The following is a 20,540-nucleotide window of genomic DNA, read 5'->3' on the forward strand; positions in this document are numbered from 1 at the left end:
AGTAGGTGGTTAGTGGTTCTACAGTTTTGCATTTGAGTTCCTTCAGAACTTTTGGGTGATACCATCTGGTCCTGGTGACTTATTACTATTTAATTTATCAATTTGTTCCAAAATCTCCTCTCTTGACACCTCAATCTGGGACAGTTGCTCAGATTTGTCACCTAAAAAGAATGGCTCAGGTGTGGGAATCTCCTTTACAGCCCCTGCAATATATGAAGCAAAGAATTCGTATAGCTTCTCCAACAACCTTATCTTCCTTAAGTGCTCCTTTAGCACCTTGATCATCCAGTGGCCCCACTGATTGTTTGGCAGATTTCCTGCTTCTGGTGCACTGAAAAATTTATTTGCAGTTAGCTTTTGTGTCTTTTGCTAGTTGCTCTTCAGATTCTTTTTTGGCCTGCCTAGTTATACTTTAACACTTGACTTGCCAGAGTTTATGCTCCTTTCTGTTTTCCTCACTAGGATTTTCACTTCCAGTTTGTAAGGACGCCTTTTGGCCTCTCTCTGCCTTTTTTACTTTCGTGTTCAGCCACGGTGGCACTTTTTTGCTCCTCTTACTATGTTTTTTAATTTGGGATACATGTTTAATTTGAGCCTCTATTATGGTGTGGAAGAGGAGTCCAGCCCCCTAAAACAATTGAATGCTGCTAATGTGTTTTTGGCTAGCAACCTCTTCCCAAATCCCTGGGAGTTGGAACAGGCTATACTACCAACACCGTTGATATCCCAGATGTGGTGATAAACTTCTGGTCCTAGCATCCCTCTCAGTGTCCAGGCCACAAGAGGTAGGGGCTTCCTGTTTTCAGCCCTCAGCCTGGACTGATACATCTGTACGGAGCATTGAGGAGCTCTGCCTGGGAGGAAGACACAGGCTTGTCAGTCACTTGGGAAGGCCGTTGAGTAGTAAAACAACGGTGACGCTGTTGAGCCATTCCCGTTACTGCGGGTGGCCCCGTTTCTTGTGTGTAAAAAGGAGGATCACCGGTTCTTGGGCCAGCTTCCATGGCATAAATCACAGTCCATGCCCAGCGCACTAGATGTTGTGATCAGGAAGAAGCCTGCCTCTGTCATTCCACGTGAACTGTACTGATTCAGGGGGTTGCTTTGGGGTCCTAAAGGTGTCAGTGATCATGTGTGCATGTAGTGATTTATATGTATTTTGGGCAACATTCTCAGGGGGTGTAAACTGATGTAACCCTGTTGTAGGCAGTGGAGCTGTGCTGATCCACTCCAGCAGAGGCCCTGGCACTATAATAGTTGCCCTTGCTCAATACAGCATCCTCCATGCTTGGGTCTCGCAGACTGTACAAACACGGCACTTGGGATTGTCATCCCCATCTGGCAGCTGAGACAAAGGGAGCTAAAGTGACTTGTCCCAAGTCACACCATAACTCAGTTCCCAACTAGGAATAAAAGCCAGGTCTCCTGATCTACAATGCTGTGCGTGAACCCAAGGCCCTGAGCATCTTAAAGAGAGGGAATTGTTTAATCTCTGTTGGAGTCTTCCTCGATTCTCAGAATAGCAGCTCTTGGAATACCTGAGGTGATCTCAATCTCTTCTGCCAGAAGGAAGTCCAGCTACAATTGGGTGCGGGGTCAGGAGCAGGTGCCAGAGACGACCAAAACTACACAGTCATTCCAACCTCACTTCCCTCCCTGAAATCTGAAGGAGACCTAATGCTGCTTGGAGATGGAAGGTTGATACCACAGATACATACAGACCTTTGCTGCTTTATTGGCTCCTCTGAACAACTGAAGATAATTGTGGAGTGGGCATGAACTGAAGAAGCCAAAATTCCTTTCAAGTCTAAAACCAAAGACTGCTGCAGCCCCCTCTTCTCGTCCACGTGGAGCTGTTCATGCTGCAAAATGTATTCCCAGATTCAGTGAGGCACCCCTATTCAGGTCTCCATGTGCCCAAAGCCCAGATCCAGACTGATTCAATAGCATATGGTGGTGCTAGTTGGATTACTAGAAGGAGCTGTCAGGATCCAGGGTGGAAACAGGCAGGAGTCGTGGCAGGAGTTTGGGAGCCAGGAACTGAAGCCCAGGGTCAGAGCCAGTATCCCTGTCACGAGTCAAGCCAAGGGTCAAGGATGGAGTCAGGAATCGGGCTGAAGGTCAATGCCAGGTATCGGGGTCCATGTTGGAGTTCCAGGGGTTGATCGGGACTCAGAATCCAAGTCGGAGCTGAGGTCAGTACTAGGAGTTCAGGAACAGATAAGCAGGGCAGTTGTGGCAGCAAGCCAGGATCCACATTGTTAACTGGACGCTTCTTGGCACGCTCCATCGGCTTATTTTGGTTCAAGGAGCCAATCAGGGATCACCAAGACAACTGTCAGTCAGATCACTTAGGGTGGAACTTCCTGTGGCATGCCATCTCTGCAGATCGCAGGTTGCAGGGAGTGGCCAGGTTACAGCTGCCACCAGCTGGCTGTGTGAGGCTGTTGGTTGCCTGGTAGCCCTTCAGTGCCACCAATCCTTACATTATCTCCCACCCTCCATGGGTGCTTCCTGCTGGTCCAGGTTTGTCTGAGTGGTCTGCATGGAAGGCCACCATGAGGTTGGGAGCTGGAACACTGGCTCCCAGGATCACTCCTCAGGGCCATAGCCTTCCCAGTCAATTAGATACCTGAAAGAGACACGTTTCATTTTAGAATCCAGTATTTTGTGAATCACATGTTCATTATGACCCTGGACCTGCACTGGTGGGGAGGTGGTTGTGTTTGATGCACAAAGGGGTTGGGATGTATGGCATTAGTAGAGATATATGAAACACTGGATGTCGGCTGCCTGGTCTGGGTGATAGGTGATGGTAAAATTAAAGCCTGTGAAGAACAGGGCCTATCAAAGCTGTCTTTGGCTGAGTGCCTTTGCTCTGTGGGGATACTCTGAGTTTTTATGATCTGTGTAAACCTGTATCAGGCACCTTCAAGGCAGTGGCACCATTCATCAAAGGCAGCCTTGATTGCTGGAAGTTCCTTATTTAAAATCTAATGATTTTATTCTGCCAGAATGAGTTTCTGGGAGTAATAGGCACAAGGGAACAATTGCTGTTGGGGGCCCATATCTTTGGGAAAATGTTAACCCAATTGCTTCATTAGATATATCAGTCTCAAGGACAAAGGCGCATGTGTGGTTGGAATGGATCAGGTTTAGAGCACTGGTGAAGGCCATCTTGAGTTGATTGAACACCTGTTGAGTCTCTGGAGACCAGGTGAAGGAGCTGGGTTTGCAGAGAAGCTCTGTCAATGGGGCTATTCAGTCTGAGAATCCAGGAATGAAGAAGTGCCTATAAAAATTAGCAAACCCAGGAAGTGTTGCAGCTCCTTGATGTTCTGGGGGACTGCCCAGGACTGAACAGCATTCACCTTTCCAGAATCCATTCAGAGGCCCTCAGGAGACAAGATGTAACCTAAGAACTCCATGGCGTGCTGATCAAAGGCGCACTTGGAGCTGTGCATTTAGATCATGTCAGCAGAATTGACCAGGACTGACTGGACATGCTGCTCGTGGCTCTCCGACAAGACAAATATTTCATCAAGGTAGACTAAGACAGTGATCTAGGATGTCACAAAATACCTTGTTCACAAAGTGCTGGAATGTTGCTGGAGCGTTTGTAAAGCCAAATGGCATTTGTAGCTGCCAGACCAGGTTCAAAAGTCTGTTTTCCACTCATCCCCTGCACGGATCTGCACCAGGTTGTAGGCTTCTCGCAGACTGAGCTTGGTAAACATCTGGGCTGATCATACGCAGTCCTACAATTCCGAAATGAGTGGGAGAGGATACTGGTTTCTGATGGTTTACCTGGTTGAGGGCCCAGTAATCTGTGCACAAGAAGAACTGGGGCCCCAGCAAGGGAGGTGGAGGGATGAATAATCCCCTGGGCTAGGTTCTCCTGGACATAGGATCACAGGGTGGCCATCTCCAGCTCTGACATGTCAAAGATGCGACCAAAAGGTGTCTTGGCCCCAGGTTGCAGCTCAATTGTCACAGTGCAGTGGTAGGACATCCGCGTTCTTCTCAAAAACATCCGCATAGTCACGGCACTTAGCAGGAAGAGCAGGAATCAGCTTGGATGGTAGAACACAGCTGGGCCACACCCTGGGCCTGAGGGCACCTCTAGGGTGACCTGGATTTGGCCTGGACGAGTGTATCTTGAAGCCAAGACTCGTCTGTTGGTCCACTCAGGCAAACTGAATTCAGAGCAGAAACTGACATTCTGCTCATGCCAAAGGACATGCAGGTCATGAGTGGCCAGCCATAAGGTGCTGAGAATTATGGGGAAGTGGAGCGAGCCAATCATTCTGAACCACAGGATTTCTTCATGGTCCTGGATAACAATTTCCAGGGGCACAGTTTCCAGAGTTACTGGGCCAGGACAGGTGTGAGCCATCTATAGTCTCTGTGAGGTTGGGGGCTGTTTTTTGCTGCCCCAGGATGCCCAAGGCTTATGCCATATCGGCGTCTATAAAAGTGACCATAGCCCTGGAGTCCACGAGCGCCACTGTGGGGAATTTGTTTGGGGCTTCCCTGGGATGTGCACGAAAACCTGGATTTGCAAGTACGGCAAGGGCTTACTGTGCCTTGGTTGTGGTTTGGTAATATGTGGGCAACCAGTGAGATGTATAACCCAGGGCCCACCCATGCTGGCACACATCTCCAGGCCTGTGTTTGGTCATTCCTGTCTTTTTCTGTGTGAGAGCCTGCAAGGTGAGAGTATGGCCGGACTCTCCACAGTAGAAATACTGGGTGGTGCTCCCTTTCCTTCGGGGTCACGTGATGATGGGCTGCACCAATTTGCTTGGTTTCTGGGACCAGCTTGGAGATGGGTACTTGGGACCACCAGCTAGGAGGCCACGCAGTCCCCTTCCTTTCTTCATTTTGCTCATGCAACTTGTTGTCAGTGCATATGGTGAGGCCAGCTAAGTCATCTAGACGGGTCAGCATTTCCACGTGAGCTAGCTCATCTTTGGTCTTTTTGCATGATCCTCACCAGAATTGGTGGAGCTGGGCCACTTTGTTCCACTCTGTATCGGAGAGAAGCCACCTACAGTGGGTGGCCGAGGAGGCGAGTGGTGCCTGCCCTTGCTGTAGTTTTTGCAGGCCACCTCAGCCAACCAAGCATGATGGGGGTCATCAAAAATAGAAGAGAAGGCCTGGGGGAAGGTTTCCCAGTATGACAGTGTCAGGCTCTGTCGTTCTAGTAGAGGCAAAGCCCAATCCAGCGCCTCCCTCGACAGGAGAGTAGTTATGAGTCCTACTTTGGCCTGGTCTGTGGGGTAGAAGTGGGGAGTGGAGCAGATAACATTGGTTAATGAACCTGCTGAAGTTTTGGCAGACTCTGTTGAAGTGCTCTGGGAGGGGGAGTGTCAGTCTGGGATCCAGGTGAGCGGCTGCACCACATGCTCGGAGCGCAGTGTTCTCGTCCCAAGCCTGGGCAGCCTGCTCTCGTAGTAGCTGGGTGATCTGCACCTGCAGAGCCTGGTTCTCAGATGAGAGCTGCACCACTTGTGTTCACAATGGGGGAAGTTCCTCCTGGGGGTTGTCAACCCATTCAGGAAAGTCTAGTGCCTGGTGGGACATGCCGGGTAAGGGGTGTCCCGCTGCCTCCATGTCCCCACCAGGCCGGCCTTCTCCATGGGTTATGTGGGGGTCCAGGCAAACTCTGAGGATCCAGGGTGGAGGTAGGCAGGACTAGTGGCAACAGCTTGGGCCAGGAACTGAAGCAAGGGGTCAGAGCAAGTATCCGTGTCAAGAGCAAGCTGAGGTCCAAGTCAGCAGTCAAGCCAAGGGTCAGGGACAGAGTCAGGAATCGGGCTGAGGGTCAGTACCAGGTATTGGGGTCCATGTTGGGGTTATGAGTAGTTACATAAGTCATCCAATCCAGTAACACAAAAAATATCACATGGCCTATGTAGCTAACGAGAGCTTTCCCTCATGCCCTGTGCTGCCCAGTTGTAGGCTGTGGGGTAGCAAGAGGAGGCTTTATTTGGCCACAGTACAGCGTGTGAACTGTGATGGGTTCCGTGGGGTGCGGCCTGGGACCATGGGACCACTGTGCCCCCTTAACTCTCCCCAGGCTGGGCTGTCTCTCACTATGCTTTGCTAGTGAAAAGCAGCAAACCCCTCCAGGTGCTGTGATCACTCAGCACAACAGCATGTGGAGCCCCACACCCAGCTAGATCGCCTGAATGCTCCCAGAGCCACTCATGAATCACACAGAGAAGGCACCAGCTCCTAGCCTTGTACCTCAGGAATATACCGTCTTGCACTGCTCAAGATGAGCACTGCAAATTTATTAATTGGTTCACCACTTCGTCAATGGAAGGTGGACATACACCAGCGTTTGCAGAACCTGAGCAGATTTGCCACACGCTTCATACAGACTCACTGGTAAAGATAAACAGTAAATCAAATTTATTGACTACAAAAGATAGATTTTAAGTGATATTAAGTGATAGACAAAAAGTCAGAGTTACCAAAAGAAATAAAATATAAGCACGCAGTCTCTCAACCCTGTTAGACTGGGCAACAACTAGACTAAGCAGTTTTTCTCACCACACTGGATATTGCAGTTCATAGTACACAGATTTCACCCTTGAAATCTGGGCCAGTCCCCTCAGTTGGAGGCTTCAGAGTGTCCTTATTGCTTGCAGTGTAGGTGGGTGAAGTAGAAAGGCCAAGCATGGCCCCCCTGTGTTCAATTTTATACCCCCAGTCCATGTGCTTGTAGAACACAAATCCAGGCATGTCTGGGGGCATTGCTGAGTCTCCAGGCAAGGTTGAGCAATTTCCCTGGTATCGCCTCATGCAGGTGAGTTACTGCATTGTAGCTCCCTTGCTGGACAATGGTTGTGGATGGGCTGTTTCACACCCTGCCCGGGCACTGTGTTAGGGAAAAAAAAACAATTAGCCCTTTCCATACCACTCTCGGTGCTTGATTCGACTCTAGGATCCCACAGAATTCTAGATTCAGAGTCCAATCTACACGGGCATCTTTTATTGGTGTACAGAAATACAGCTTGAGCTGGGTGTCTCCAGAGAGGGACCCCGGCCCTCAGAAATTGCAAGCAATTATACCCTCTACAGTTGGTAACACCGCCCTCGCCCATGTCCAAAGTCCAATCCCCTAATTAGAGTAGGGGGTCTCTGCTCTTTTCCATTGGACAGTTCTGTTGCTGAGTGGACAGTCCATTGTCGGGTGCTGGATTTGCTCCGGGAGACAGTCAGTCCTACTCCTTGCATTCTTCCTTATCTTCAATGATAACGGGCAGTTTCAACTGGTTTTGCAGCTGCTTTTTCAGCCTTCCTCTCAGGTCAGCTTGACCTTGGCCTAAGGCTTCAACTACTTTAATCACTTATGCTAAGCCAGTAACTTATGCTAAGTTATAAGAACAAACTTATTAAACATTCATATAAAATATCATATAAGCCCTTTCTTATAATACGCTGGTCACTTTCCTTGCAGTTGCCTCTGGGGAGCTAATATCTGGCTGATTCCCCCAACTTACAGCATGTTTTAGTGACAACCATACAACACAATTCTCATAACATCATGTGCATTAATGATACACATCTGTGGATAGAGAAATGACTTTCAGCAGATCATGACCTTTCCCCTGGTGCCTTACAAGGCCTGCTTTATATGTAATATCACAATTATGTAAAAATAAGGAACATGGAGGATTACAGGGTGCTCCCCCAAGGTACAGAATGTCACACCTCCCCTCCTTAGTTTACTGCAAGAGGATTTAATCACTGACTAACTTGAAGGCAGTTTGTGTTATAGTTCTCTTGGCATCCAGCCATCAAGACCATGAGGCAGCGTGCCTCAGTTTCCCCCTGACACACAGCAAACCAGGTTTGTTATGGTTTCTCTATTGTGATAAGCTTTAAATCTGTTTACATGTATTAACTGAGAACTAGCGTTACCACAAGTTTTAACATCAGTACCAAAATTCTTACCCCAAGATTTAAAATTAATACCAACATTGTTATAACAGATGGGCGTTTACAAGTATCATTATGATACCATGCCCTCTGTTCAGACAGTCTGGTTTGACATTGGTTTGTTCATTACCCATAGTGTCCTTTGTCTCTCTCCCATGTAATCAGGCACTGGTTTTTCTTTCCCTCCAGTGTTCCCCTATGCCTGGGTTCTTATTTTAATCATGTTTCTGGGATTTTAGTACCTCAGGATCTGGCAAGATAGATGTTTAGGGGGATCCTGCATATTGGCTGGCCCTTTGGGGAGCTGTCTCCCAACCGCAGGACTGTACATATGCAAAAAATCCAGCTCCCTTATTGGGGTTACCCTGTGTTTCCCCCTCCCAGCACCGAGTCGTTCTCTGCCCCTAGAGGGCTTTGATCCGTGCTCTCTGGGCTAGGTGTGTTTACCCTTTGATCAGGTTCACCTTTTCCCAACAGCTTTCCCACAGCTGCTTTCTGTGTCTCACCAGTCTGGGGAAGGACACCCCCCTCTCTGTCAGTTGGGCCATTTGCATTCTCACAAACGGCCACCTGGCAATTTCCTGGTCTCAACTCCTCTGCTGTCACAGGCGTTGGAGCTGCATCTTGATGTAAAGAGACACAGTTACTTTCCAAAAACTTATCAGAAATAGCATCCTGAAAAACTGGGACCTGGATTGGGGTACCCTCCGTCACCCTTTTCTCTGTCCCTGAGAAGTCAGCTGTGTCACTGCCCCCCTCTGGAAAGTCAGTTACGCAGTTCCTTCTCAAAACCTGGGTCACAGACTGATCAGATGCTAACTCACCCATTCAGTCATGAGCATCCTCTCTCAAGTGACCAATGAGGAGACATTCCTGTACTCCCACTGTTCCTTCCCAGTTTCCTCCTCTAGATTCCCCTCCAAGACACATTTCTCTGTGCTCCCCAAGAAGGAATCCATCCCTTGTTCATCTGCAAAACCCTGACAGCTAACAGCTGGGGTAGTTTCCTTAATCACTGGCAACACTTCTCCTGCCCCTGCGCCTGAGGGCATGTTGCCTTCTGCTGAAAAGGAGCTAGTCTCAGCCCCCACCATACCTGGAAGCACCCTGCTTCCCTGTGTTACGGAGTCACAGGAATCCTCACCCACCTCAGTGGTTTCTGAGATTACCTCCCCCTTCTCTGGGCTCTCCTCTGGGACATATTTCTCTATGCTCCCTAGAATGGGGTTTGTCTCTGGTTCAGCTGCAACTTGCTGGACAATTCACTCCCTGGCAGGCATTACATCACCATCTCTTCCTGGTGTGGTGTTGCCTCCAGCTGCAATGCAGGAGCTGGTCTTGTTGTATGCAGGCCATGGATGGTCCCAACTGTGAATTTTTGGAGTGACAGGAATGGTTGGGGTCGGTGGTTTCTGGTTCTCCTTCTCTAGCAGGTCCAGTTCATGTTTTCTCTCTCTCTTTCCTCTCACTCTCTTTCCTTCTCCTCCGTGGCCAGTTTCTTTAGTGCTGAGACTGAGTCTCTGGTGTTCTCTCTCTTTTTCTGCAACCTGCAGTCTAAAAAACTCCACCTTTGCAAAGATTTCACTTCTTTCAGTCATTTTCCGCTTTTCTGTCCCTACTTCCCTTTCCCAAAATAACTAACTGGTAGCCTCCTCCTGACTCTCCTTAGCCACCACACCTAAAATCTTCACACCAGTGTATGAAGTGCAAATCTTGCTCAGTACAACAAGCTGTGTATTTCATCCTGCTCACAGTGCCATTGTAACGGGATCCCCGGGGTGCAGCCTGGGACCGTGAGAGCACTGTGCCCCCTGAACTCTCCCCAGCCTGGGCTGTCTCTCACAGTGCTTTGCTACTGACAAGCAGCAAGCCCCTCCAGGCGCTGTTATATGATTGTAGCTCATTGGGGCAGGGACGGTCTCTGTCTTCTGGGTTTGTACGGTGTCCAGCACAATGGGGTCTGGCCAGAGCGGGAGCTTTGGGCACGACCACATGTCAGATAATAAATAACTAAATCCCCCGGAGTGGGAGTTGGGTCAGTGCTCAGTGCTGGCCTTTCCCTGTGCCCGTGAAGTCCGTGGGAAAACTCCTCCCGACATCACTGGGAGCAGAGCCAGGCCAGCACTGAATGCGTCTGAAGATCCACCCCAAGGGGGCCACGATCTGTGACCAGTCAGAGCAACACTCCACCAAAGGATGGACGTGAACCAGCAGCAGGGTTCTCCCACTGAGGAGAGTCCAGTGCTCTTAGAGCCACTGCCCCTCCCCTTCTGCTGGCATCCCTGGGAGACAGGCCTGCCAGGTGCCAGTCGATGCCAAGCACTCCGCAGGCTCAGTCCATAGAGCGCAGTGTCTCTCCTCGTTCTCCAGGGGGAAGTGGAAAATACCGCGCAGGAAGAGACCTGCTTTGATTCATCCCCCAGAATGGCTTGCTCCAGCTGCCAGTTTAGTCTCTTACCTGGGGTGACCCCCCCCCCCAGCGCTCTCCTGCTCCTCTGCACACATGCTGCCTTTTTGTCTGCAGTTTGCTGTCTGTTGGGTGGCATTCGCTGCTGGGCAGAGGGCAAGCCCAGGGCATGGGCACTGCTGAAGTGGCATGAGTTTAGGTGGGAGGGAAGCAGTGCGCAGGCCGTGCGCTAACCCTCTGCACAGGGGTGACTCTCACTCGTCACTGAGCTCAGCCAGAGCAGTTGTCCCCTGGAGCTGTGCCTCATGTAACGAGAGCGTCACCATTGTTCTGTTCCAGACTCTTCTCCCACCGAGGAATCTCACTTTCTGTGAAATGGCCCCTTGCCCATGGGAAGCGCGGGACCATCCCAATCTGGCTGGGTTTATACAAATTGAGTTTCCTCCTAAAGAAATAAATTTTGAAGTTTTGCACCCGAGTTCGGAATCCAGCAGATCCTGGAGCAAGCGCTTGCTAGGCAAGCACGGCCTGTCATACAGGGAGTTTGCTGCTATATTGGTGAGCCACACGAGCGGCAAGGGGGGCTCTAGTCCTAGCACTTGCCCCCGCACTGGTCTTGGATTCTACTTGTCCTGGGCCTCCCCGTTAACCTGGGCTTCTTTCAACAGCAGTTCTTATATGTCTACAAACTGATCATTCGATGACAAGTATCACGGTCCCCAAGCTGTGTGACAGTGTCTGGCTGATGGGTCCGGATGTCGGCCAGTGGTGAGAGAGGACACTGCTCACTGACGGAGGGGAAGGGCCTTGCTAGGGTACCTGACCCACCGAAAGCACCGCAGGTGCCTGTACAGGAGAAAGGAGCCCTGGCTGCTGATGGGCCCAGGCTGTCTGCAGAATGACAAGGGGAGGCCAGTGTGTGTTCCCCATGGGAGTATGCTCAGGGACCGTCAGCTATTCCTAATGCCCAGAGACATGCAAGGCCCAGTGAGTGGTAGGGACATCTTGGATGCCCCACAAGGTGGCACTCATGCTCTTGTGGAATTTCCCTGATTGCTAGAGGAACAGGTCCCTGGCATCCCAGGGTGATGCTCTGTGGTCCAGCCACATGGCAAAGCCTTGGGTGGATTATGTCGTACTGGGCCAGCGCATTTCATGTTGAGTCCTATTGTGTGGATTAGAAGGCTGATCCCTACATGAGACATAGTATGCGTGTTAAGAAGAGCTGCCCCCACTGAGCAGAGCCTGGGTGTGTCCTTGGTGAAGGCCAGAGTCGGGGGGTGACCTGGGTCTCCGGCTAGCTGCTGACTGACCCTGGGATAAATGGGTGCAAAGCTAGAGACTAGGAGAGTATCTGCCATGAAGCAGCCAGGCTGCACTTGCCAGCTGGACCATTCCCGAGCATGGTGGTCCGAGGACACATTAGCATCCTCTCTGGGTAGCTGGGTTTGACCACGGAGCCTGTGTGCCTGGGCCCTCTAGGGTGGGAAATGTAACATCCCCATACATCCAAATGGGGTCAAGCAGTGGCCCCAGAGCCTGTCTGGCGGGCCCCTCAGCAGCAGGAGTGGAACAGGACTCTGTCACCTGCAGCACCGGCAGCTAGTTGCATGGGAGCAGCTCACTTGGGGCCAGAGCTTTCTCAGGGGCTGGGTAGGGACTGTGGAACTCCCTTCCACTGGGACGAAGACTTCCACAACCTCGCCCCGTCGTGCTCCAAGTTGAGGTGCACTGCTTCAGCCTGCCTTCCCCAGTTGAAACCCAGCACTGCACAGCAGCAGGAGGGGGCCCGGGGCCAGTCACGTCATGAATGCCTCTCTGGAAGCTACCAAAGTGATGGGCACAGTGTCAGTCCCTCTTGTGTGTGCAGTTTGATGGGGCTTGACTTCTCAGAAAGAAGCCCCAGGGCTCACAGACCCAGTGTGCATATCCTCAGGTCACCCCAGGTGGGAGGAGAGGGAAGAGGCACTGGGGCCCAACCAATGGGCTCCCCCGTCTCCAAGGCCTGGCTCTTTGGCCAGGCTTTGAGTGGCAAAGGGGAGCTGCTCAGGTGTTAAGTGCAGGCCCCATCTGGGGGAAATTAGGAACTTTGGCCTCTTCCATCACTCCCCTCCCCCGACTCTGGGTTCTGGTAAATCCACCCCCTGTGTGTTTTGATTTTCTCTGATCTGCCAGTTCTCCAGCAAGATCCTACTGTGGGCCTGTCCCTTGTGATGGGAAGTCACCTGTTCACTCTCTGACTGTTGTGACGGGCAGGGGTTCTGTAGGGAGCAGGCCCTGCTCACTTCCCCCTCAAGCCGGCTGGCCCTGCGCGCTCCGCAGAAGGAGACAGGCCCGGCAGTGTGTGACCATGGGCAACGCAGACACTCTGAGGAGCCTTTGCAGCCCCGGCCTGAGTCTGCCTTGGGGCGCTGTCTGTGGGGTCGCGTTCCCGAGTGCAGGTTGGGTGTGACACGCCGACCTGTCAGCGTGGTGCAGCTCTGCCCCCATTTGTGCTGGTGGAAACACGGACACAGGGCACAGGAGCCTCAGGCCCAATCCTGCTTCTCTGGGGCTGGTCCCACTGGTGCACGGTCTCGGAGAGACGGGAAGGAGCGAGTCTCCCGTGGTTCCACCGCCTTTGTGCCATCACTCTGAATGCCTCCTGCCGGCTGGCCTGGCCTCTCCAGCGCACCGAGGGCCGTGCTAACTAGCCATGTGTTTCTTCCTCTTTTGCCTCCTAGCAAACTGACGCGGGAAAGCGGGACAGATTTCCCCATCCCAGCTGTCCCAGCAGTGTCGGACTCTGAGACAGAGAAACTCATTCGGGAGAAGGACGAAGAGGTGTGTGCCGGGGCCGGGGCCTCTCTCTCCTGCCAGGGGCTGCCCTGGAGCCACCCCCGCCCGTGGGAGGCCTGGTTAGAACTGAGAGCTGCCCTCTCGCCTGCTCCCTGCATGCAACGGTGCTGGGCTGTGGCCCCCTCGCTCTCCATGGCAGCAGAGGCAGCCTGCAGCAAGGCCTGACACACTCCTCGCTTTGCGTATTTCCACTCCCTTCCCACTGGAGGAGCTAACAGCCTCCAGCTCCATCCACAGTGCAAAGCTGTCCACTGACCTTTGGCCTCCTGCAGCCATTACCGCCTCCCTGGGTCTCGCTCCCGCAGAACTGGGCTTTGGGTTCTTCCCCCCCCCCGAGGAATTAGCTACATCCTTTGAAGGTCGAGTTTGCTCTGTCCATGGTGCTAACTGGCTTGTTTCCCTGCTCTCGCTGGCCCTGGCACACCCTGAGGTTGGCCTCCTCTGCACATTCCAGGGACCTGCTCCCCTGTGCCAGCTCAGGACTGAAGATATGAGCTAAAGCCAGACTCGGCCTGGACCCCTTCCGCCTCACCAGCCCCTCCTTCCTCGCTGCATTGCTCTAATTAACTCCTGCCACTGGAGTTCCCAGGAGAAACCCCTTTCTCTGTATTCCCAAGGCTTTGCCTAGCTATGCTGGGCCTGCTCCTCGCCCCAGCACTCTTCACCATCATCCCCCTTCGTGCAGGTGGAACGTTCAGAGTGGGCAGCATTGAACAGCCCCTGCACTCCCTGTGCACAGGTATCAAAGAGCTGCCCAAGTGTCAGGTGGGGGAGAATCAGGCCCTATGGTGACAGAGGACGAGTCTTCTGTGCTGTCACTCCCACTGGCTGGCACAAGGGAGCACAGCGGTTGTGTCCCGGTCTCCGAAGCAGTGGGCGGCGGGGAGCTGGCCCTCACATGCTTTCTTATTCCATTTCAGCTGCGGCGGATGCAGGAGATGCTGCAGAAGATCCAGAGACAGATGAAGGACTCCCGCTAGCCACCTCATTCCCCTCCAGCTCCCGCCCCACTTAGACCAGAAATGTTTACATCAAACCCCAGCCATCAAAGCCAGCTATGCTACTCAATACCAACAACGCACCTAGCACCTTCAGCTGACGCAATACGCCTTATTATGGACCTCGCTGCGCTTTCCTCAGCGACCTACAGGAAATAAAGGCTGACCCGCACCAACGCTTCTGCAGCCGCCCTCCCCATGCCTACCCTGGCTTGGACTCACCCGGCTTCCTTGGCAAGGCTCCTGCAAACCCAGCCTTGCCCACCTGCGGCTGCAGGCAGTCTTCCCCGTGGTCTGACTGAGTCAGGCCCAGCCACTGGGCTGCTTCCCTCGTGTTGAATGTGTGCAGAGCCGCATGTCTGTCTGCAGAGTCCCCCCCCCACACACACACAGTGCTGAGTTTCACATATTTTCCCCTCAAGGCTCCTTCACAGTTGGGCCCCAGAGCAGGCCTCGTGCGGCAGGTGCAGGCCTGGGACGTGGCTGATTGGTGCAGCGCAGTGGCCAGGGCCGTGTGCCCAGGCTGCTCCCCAGCAGTATGAGGAGCCAGTGAAGTCAGCATTTTGCAGTAGTTCCAGAGCAAAACTCTCAGTCCCCAAGGCAGCCTGTGGCCTGGCAGCGCATGCTGCAGGGAGCTCTGCTCTGCTCCCAGCAAAGCATAAGCTGCTCCCCCAGGACCCTGCCCAGGCGGAGCGGATGTATGGGATGTCGACACAGCAAGTGAAGGGGGGTTGTAACAGACGTTGCATGCCCGTTAGCGTCCGTCTAGCTAGCGTGGGTAACGACAGCAGCACAGGCTTCGACATGGGCTAGCCACCCACGTAAAGCTCTCCCAGGATGCTGGGTCCATACTCCAGTTAGCTTCACTACTTGCAGCCTGCCCTCGCTATATTAAAAACTAGTGCGGGTCTGTGTCCCCAAGCCACAGTCACACACCACTTGCTGGGCGCCTGTAGCCTCTGTGAGCCCCCTCCCTCCTGGCCACCAGCTGACAGCCACCCTCAGGGACTACTCAGGTCTTGGGACTGGTGGACCACATTCTGTTCTCTCCTACATGTGCTACACTAGTGAGGCCAGTGGGCTCCATGCGTGGCACTCGGAGAAGAGTGTGGCCTAGTGGCACCGGTGGGAGAGGAGCAGAGAAGATAGAAACAGTCCTAGTGCCACAGAACCCATGTCCCATGGGGGTAAATATGCTCAGGAATATGTTTCCTCGAGGGACTGGATATCAGGATCCTCCAGTGCCCCCCGTCTGCTCTGCTAATCCTGGTGTGGCCAGGCAGCATCTCCCACACCAGCCACTCCTCCAGCAGGGCAGTGAGAGTCGGACAGGCACACCTGGCCTAGCAATGGGAGCAGCGCTGTGTGTGCGAGCACCGGGCTGGTGCTGCACTGCTCACACACGCGCACACACACACTGCAGGGCCCTAGCCTGGCACAGGTGCCTACGCACCCATGCAGCAGGCACCAGGTCCCCTCCTGGCATGTGCACACAGACACTGCAGGGCCCCTCCTCTCTCCTGTGAGCTGGGTGATGGGGGCAGGAAGGCAGCATTTCATTGTGAGTTGTACATGGCAGTGCACAAGGAGATCCCTGACGCTAGGCCCTCCCAGAAATCCCCTGGCCAGGCCATTCTGTGCCCTGTTTCAGCCAGTGTCCTTGCCTTGTTGGGAGAGTCTCGATGAACCTCCATTGGCCATGCTGGAGACTAAGGCCCCGTTTCCAGTCTCCCATCCCGCAGTGTGCTGCACACCAGTCCGGGGACACAGCGGCTGACAGCTCCCTGTAACCCCCCTTGCTGATCACGGACTCCACCTTGCAAGGAGCGTGACTATAGCAAACTGGTGGGTGAGGCCACAGACTCACAATGTCCAGAGTGGATTTCCCAACATCACTGCAAAGAACAGGAACCAAGACCTGGGTGAGCTCACCCTCCCAGCCAGCTCTGGCAACAAGGTGGGGCCTGGAGACTGGCCAAACCATTTCAAGGACAGAAGCAGCTTTCTTCTATCCGCACCCAGACCTCCACTCCCAGTGTCTTCTGCATTGTGTCGCAAAGTCTCCTACTAAATATCACTCACAAACACAATGGAAAACCCCTGTATTTGCCTTAATCCAGATTAAAGACCTGCTCAATGGTCCTCATGGAGCTTCTTCCCCCTACAACTGACTTCTCTGGTTGTGCCCGGAGAGCATTCCTCATTCAGACAGTTGGTATTTCTATCCTTCTGGGACACCACAGATGGAGAAACCAGTTTGAATAAAATAGACTGACTTGAACCGTTGCCCAAAACTTGAACAAAACCTTTCCAGGACTTCCCACGTTTGCTAGGCTTCCTGCATTCTGCCCCAAAACAGAGGTGTTGAAGAATGGAGAGGAGCTGAATGGAGAGGAGCATTGTCCTGACAGCATCTCCAGCCCAGCAAAGCAAAGAAGACCAGAAATCTCCTGAGGAAGCTGGTTCTTGTGAGTCGTCCAGCCCAACTTTGCAGACTCACTAGGTTCAAGATAGTTTGGATAAATTCTGAGAAGCTTCCACCATTTCGGTTGTGTCACTTCGGGGCACAGTCCAGTTCCTTGAGGTGTTCCCATCACTTTCTCTGAATCCTGCCTCTGTCAGATGGTGACCAATGCCATCTGGAGAAAGATGGGTGATTCTTGTGGGTGTCCCTGTGTCACGTCAATCTCCATGCACAGGCCCTGCACCAGCTGCTGTCTCTGGTTCAGCATCTCTTTAGCAAAGCGTTTGGCGTCCTCCCTTGGGAGGAGCTTACTTAGAATCATAGAATCATAGAAGATTAGGGTTGGAAGAGGCCTCAGGAGGTCATCTAGTCCAATCCCCTGCTCAGAGCAGGACCAAGCCCACTAAATCATCCCAGCCAGGGCTTTGTCAAGCCAGGCCTTAGAAACCTCTAAGGATGGAGGTTCCACCACCTCCCTAGGTAACCCGTTCCAGTGCTTCACCACCCTCCCAGTGAAATTGTTTTTCCTAATATCCAGCCTAGACCTCCCCCTCTGCAACCTGAGACCATTGCTCCTCGTTCTGTCATCTGCCACCACTGAGAACAGCCGAGCTCCGTCCTCTTTGGAGCCCCCCTTCAGGTAGTTGAAGGCTGCTATCAAATCCCCCCACACTCTTCTCTTCTGCAGACTAAACAAGCCCAGTTCCCTCAGCCTCCCCTCATAAGTCATGTGCCCCAGCCCCCTAATCATTTTCATTGCCCTCCGCTGGACTCTGTCCAATTTGTCCACATCCCTTCTGTAGTGGGGGGCCCAGAACTGGACGCAGTCCTCCAGATATGGCCTCACCAGTGTCAAATAGAGGGGAATTCTTCAGCTTCTTGTGTCTGGTGCTCAGGTACTAGGACAATCAGCTCTTTTGAAATGCCAGTGTATTAATTAGCTCTCACCCCATAGGGATGTCTTTCGCTGTCTGAAATTTAAAGCTCCATCAAAAATGTCTGTTGAAACAAATGTTCAGCGACCAATGGGGAAGGCTTTCCTGAACTTGTTCTCAAGCGTTGTGTGATTTCTGAGCAGCTTGGCTCAGACCGGTGATCCCTTCCCACTAGCCATTTTCAGCAACAAAGTTCCACCCGTGTGAGCGTCAGTCCTAAGCAGCATCCTGCAATAGCAATTCCCATGCTGCCCACAGTGTCGTTACCCCAGTGAGAGTGCCCAGCTGGAGGCAGTCCTGGGTTTGAACAATCAGACTCCAGGTGGCAAGAGTCCCTTTCTGGTTTTGTAGCTCACAGTTTGAGCCCACTGAGGTCATCGCATCTGCCACAGCACAGCTGACCTCACTTAGCTCCTCCCTCTCAGCAGAGGAGCCGTTGAGGAACATAGAAAATGCGGATGCACCAACCAGAGGCTGTGCAGTGCGAGCCCATTCCTTCCCCATACAGCCCAGCTGAGAGCTCCGAATAACACTCTGCAGAGTCCGGCTGCTCTAGAAGTCACCTCCATGCTATGTCTCCTACAAGGGACATTTGCATGAAAGCAGGCTCATTGGTGTTTATTCCCCAGAAGTTGTCAGAACCCTCTGTGACATCATGATAATCTCCATAGCAACCACTGTGATGTCACACACACAAGAATCTGGGGAACAAGAAGCAGCCCACGGATGCCTAAGCACCAGTGGTCCTGTTTGTATGTAAAGGTCCTAATAAGCGAGGGCAAGAACCTTCTCCCCAAAGTGACGGCTACACGTCTGCTTCTTAGTAGGTTGCCAGACCAAGCTGAGGTTCTTTGAAGGCATCATTCATGGGAAGTCAGGGCAGTTTCCTAGGTCTAACTGGGCTTTATTTCCCTTAGTGGCACCATTAGGAAAGTAGCTGAGTTCTGCTGGGAAGTTCGAGTAGGTGGCCTGCTTTCCACAAACAGCCATGTCCCTGCTCCCGGTCTTGGTGCCACTGAAGCTTGCAGCTCCTGTGCAGGGCAGGGTGCAACAGAGAAGCTTCCTGCCACTGGTGTGTGTATTTGTGCAGATAAGCTCACCGCCCACCCAGATCCCATCCCTCCCATGACGGGTGGTCAGAATCCAAGCTCAGGTCTGAGTGCTGGGCTGCCCCCATCTCTTCTGCCTTTTGAACAGTTTGCTTTTCACTCAGTGATGTGTATTTGTCTCCAAATTCTGGCTGCTTTTGCACGTTCTGGTTCAACACCATTTTCCGCTCCCCCATCGCAGGCTACATGCAGAGCTGTGGGCAGTTGCCAGTCAGCCTCCTGGCCACAGCACTTCTCAGATGCAGCTGACGCAGTGTCTCTCCAGGTGTGCTGGACAGAGTTGCAATAGGAGGAAAGGAAGCTGTCTCCCTGCCGCCCTTCGGTGTAGTCAGTATGGGTCAAAGCAGCTTTTTCTAGGACATGTCCTGTGCTGGGCGGTGGGGAGAGGTCTGTAGGTCATTCCACGCTCTGAGGGGACAGGTCTGGCTCGTCTGATAGAAGCAGGGCATTGTGGGAAAACTGTGATTTGTATTCCTGAATAGGCCAAAAAGCCAGAGGGTGTCTTCTCCCTGGCTGCGTGAGGGACCAGGCAGCTGTCCAGGGCAGGAGAGCCTCACCGGGTGGATTAGTGCTTTCCATTTCCTTTTTTATCGAGCTGTTTTCTTACAGAAATACCTATCTTTGCATGATTGTCAGAGAGGCATTTATTAAAGTATATAAAGAATATAGGTTTATAAAATCTTACAGCTCTAGTGGAAATATTTTTATCGCTCCACAAAGTTCTCAATAAATATGGCTGATGGGAATTACCTGGTGGGGGGAACCTCTTGAAACAGGAACCTGGCATGTGTGTGTGTATGTTTGTACTTGTAGGGTGTGTGTGTGCACGAGGTGTGTTTGTGCTAAGGTGTGTGCCAATGAGAAGGATTCCATGTTAAAAGTTACTGTCTCTAGGTTTTGGCATGACAGAATGCAGGCCTTGGGCTGGGCGACCGGTTTGTAACAAACAGCTCAGTGGATGGATTTGGCCCATATTTTGGTTCCAGGAGACTAGGTTCTGATTCCCTGGCTCATGGTGACTAGTGCCTGACTCCTTGAATAGCTCCAGTGACACCAGCGGGGCCAGGCCCAGAGTAAGAAGCTAAGGGGATCAGGCTGGCCCAAACTGTTCACAAACACTGATTTTTCCTAATTTGTTTATTTTTAATTGTTTGATGAACACTTTATGCAAATGAATTCCAGCCTCTGGGGTGTTTGGGAACCATGGCTGAGACTTTCAGTGTAGCCGCAGGGATTTAGACACCCAAATCCCATTAAAACGAATGGGAGTCAGGCAGTTTTGGGTCCATCATGGGTATTCTCTTGTTGTTAGCCCCATTGTGTGACCAGTCCCCTCCGATCAGGCCTTTGGGAGGAGAAAGGGCCAATTAGGGAGATTGGCCCCACATGGGGGGCTCAGGCTGGAGAAGCAACCCCTGACTGGGTGATGGAGCTGGTGCAGGCTAGGCTAGAATAGCCAGGAAGCTGGCTCCAGAACTGGCTGCAGGGAGGAAGGCTGCAGTCACCCCTCTTGTGCATTAGGGAGGGAACGGGGGGAAGCCAGGGAAAGAGCAAGACCCCTGGGGGCTTGGCCCTATGGGAAGGGTGGACTCGGGAAGCCTGTGGGAGGCGGGTAGGAAGCAGCCCCGGGAGAAAGCAGCAGGGTTGGGGACTGAGCAGACCTTGGCTGCATCTTGTAGGGTCCCTGGGCTGGATATGGCGTAGTGGGCGAGCCCGGGGCCCCTATCAGCCACTGGCGGAGTGGGTCTGCCTGGACAGCGGGTCCCGTGAGACTCTGTACCCCAGAGGGGACACCCCATGGTGAGCTGAGTCACCAAGAGGAAGCTGCAGCTCCTG

At 52.6% G+C, this 20,540-nt stretch overlaps 1 protein-coding gene across 1 annotated transcript in view; it reads left to right on the top strand.

Moving 5' to 3' along the window:
• The window catches only part of SEPTIN4 (septin 4), a 76,059-nt gene extending 56,671 nt beyond the window's left edge, over positions 1-19,388 (top strand). The window contains exons 11-12 of the mRNA XM_037880774.2: positions 13,084-13,183; positions 14,119-19,388. Coding sequence (XP_037736702.1) covers positions 13,084-13,183; positions 14,119-14,178 — 160 coding nt within the window. The 3' untranslated portion in view covers positions 14,179-19,388. The remainder of the gene's footprint in view (positions 1-13,083; positions 13,184-14,118) is intronic.
• The last annotated feature ends 1,152 nt before the right edge of the window (positions 19,389-20,540 follow it).

Source organism: Chelonia mydas, chromosome 17 (genome assembly GCF_015237465.2).
Source record: "Chelonia mydas isolate rCheMyd1 chromosome 17, rCheMyd1.pri.v2, whole genome shotgun sequence".
In the NCBI taxonomy this organism is placed as follows: Eukaryota; Metazoa; Chordata; order Testudines; family Cheloniidae; genus Chelonia; species Chelonia mydas.